We start from the raw sequence: 246 nt of genomic DNA, 5'->3' as shown, positions 1-246 counted from the left end.
CCACGCGGGCCCGGGGCTGCGCTGAGCGCTGCCATGTCTCTGCAGAGGAGGGGGCCGACCCCGAGAGCATCCAGCTGGTGGCCCGGCAGGTGCTGAACATCTCGCTGCCCAGCAGCCCCGGCCGCATCCAGCACCTGCTGCAGGAGATCCGCGACAGCCTGAGCGGCCTGGACAGCGTGGACGCCGTCCTCAACGGCACGGCCCGCGGGCTCGCGGCCGCCCGCGACCTGCTGGCCCAGGCCCGGC

At 75.2% G+C, this 246-nt stretch overlaps 1 protein-coding gene across 1 annotated transcript in view; it reads left to right on the top strand.

Annotated features, from left to right (window-relative positions):
• LAMB2 (laminin subunit beta 2) overlaps positions 1–246 on the top strand; it is a gene marked incomplete at its 3' end in the record, with an annotated part of 51,309 nt that overhangs the window by 40,546 nt on the left and 10,517 nt on the right. The window contains exon 33 of the mRNA XM_019504593.1: positions 46–244. Coding sequence (XP_019360138.1) covers positions 46–244 — 199 coding nt within the window. The remainder of the gene's footprint in view (positions 1–45; positions 245–246) is intronic.

The sequence above is a fragment of the Gavialis gangeticus genome, unplaced genomic scaffold, assembly GCF_001723915.1.
Source record: "Gavialis gangeticus isolate Ggan-Ray unplaced genomic scaffold, GavGan_comp1, whole genome shotgun sequence".
Taxonomy (NCBI): domain Eukaryota; kingdom Metazoa; phylum Chordata; order Crocodylia; family Gavialidae; genus Gavialis; species Gavialis gangeticus.
This window is presented reverse-complemented; position numbering and strand designations above follow the sequence as displayed.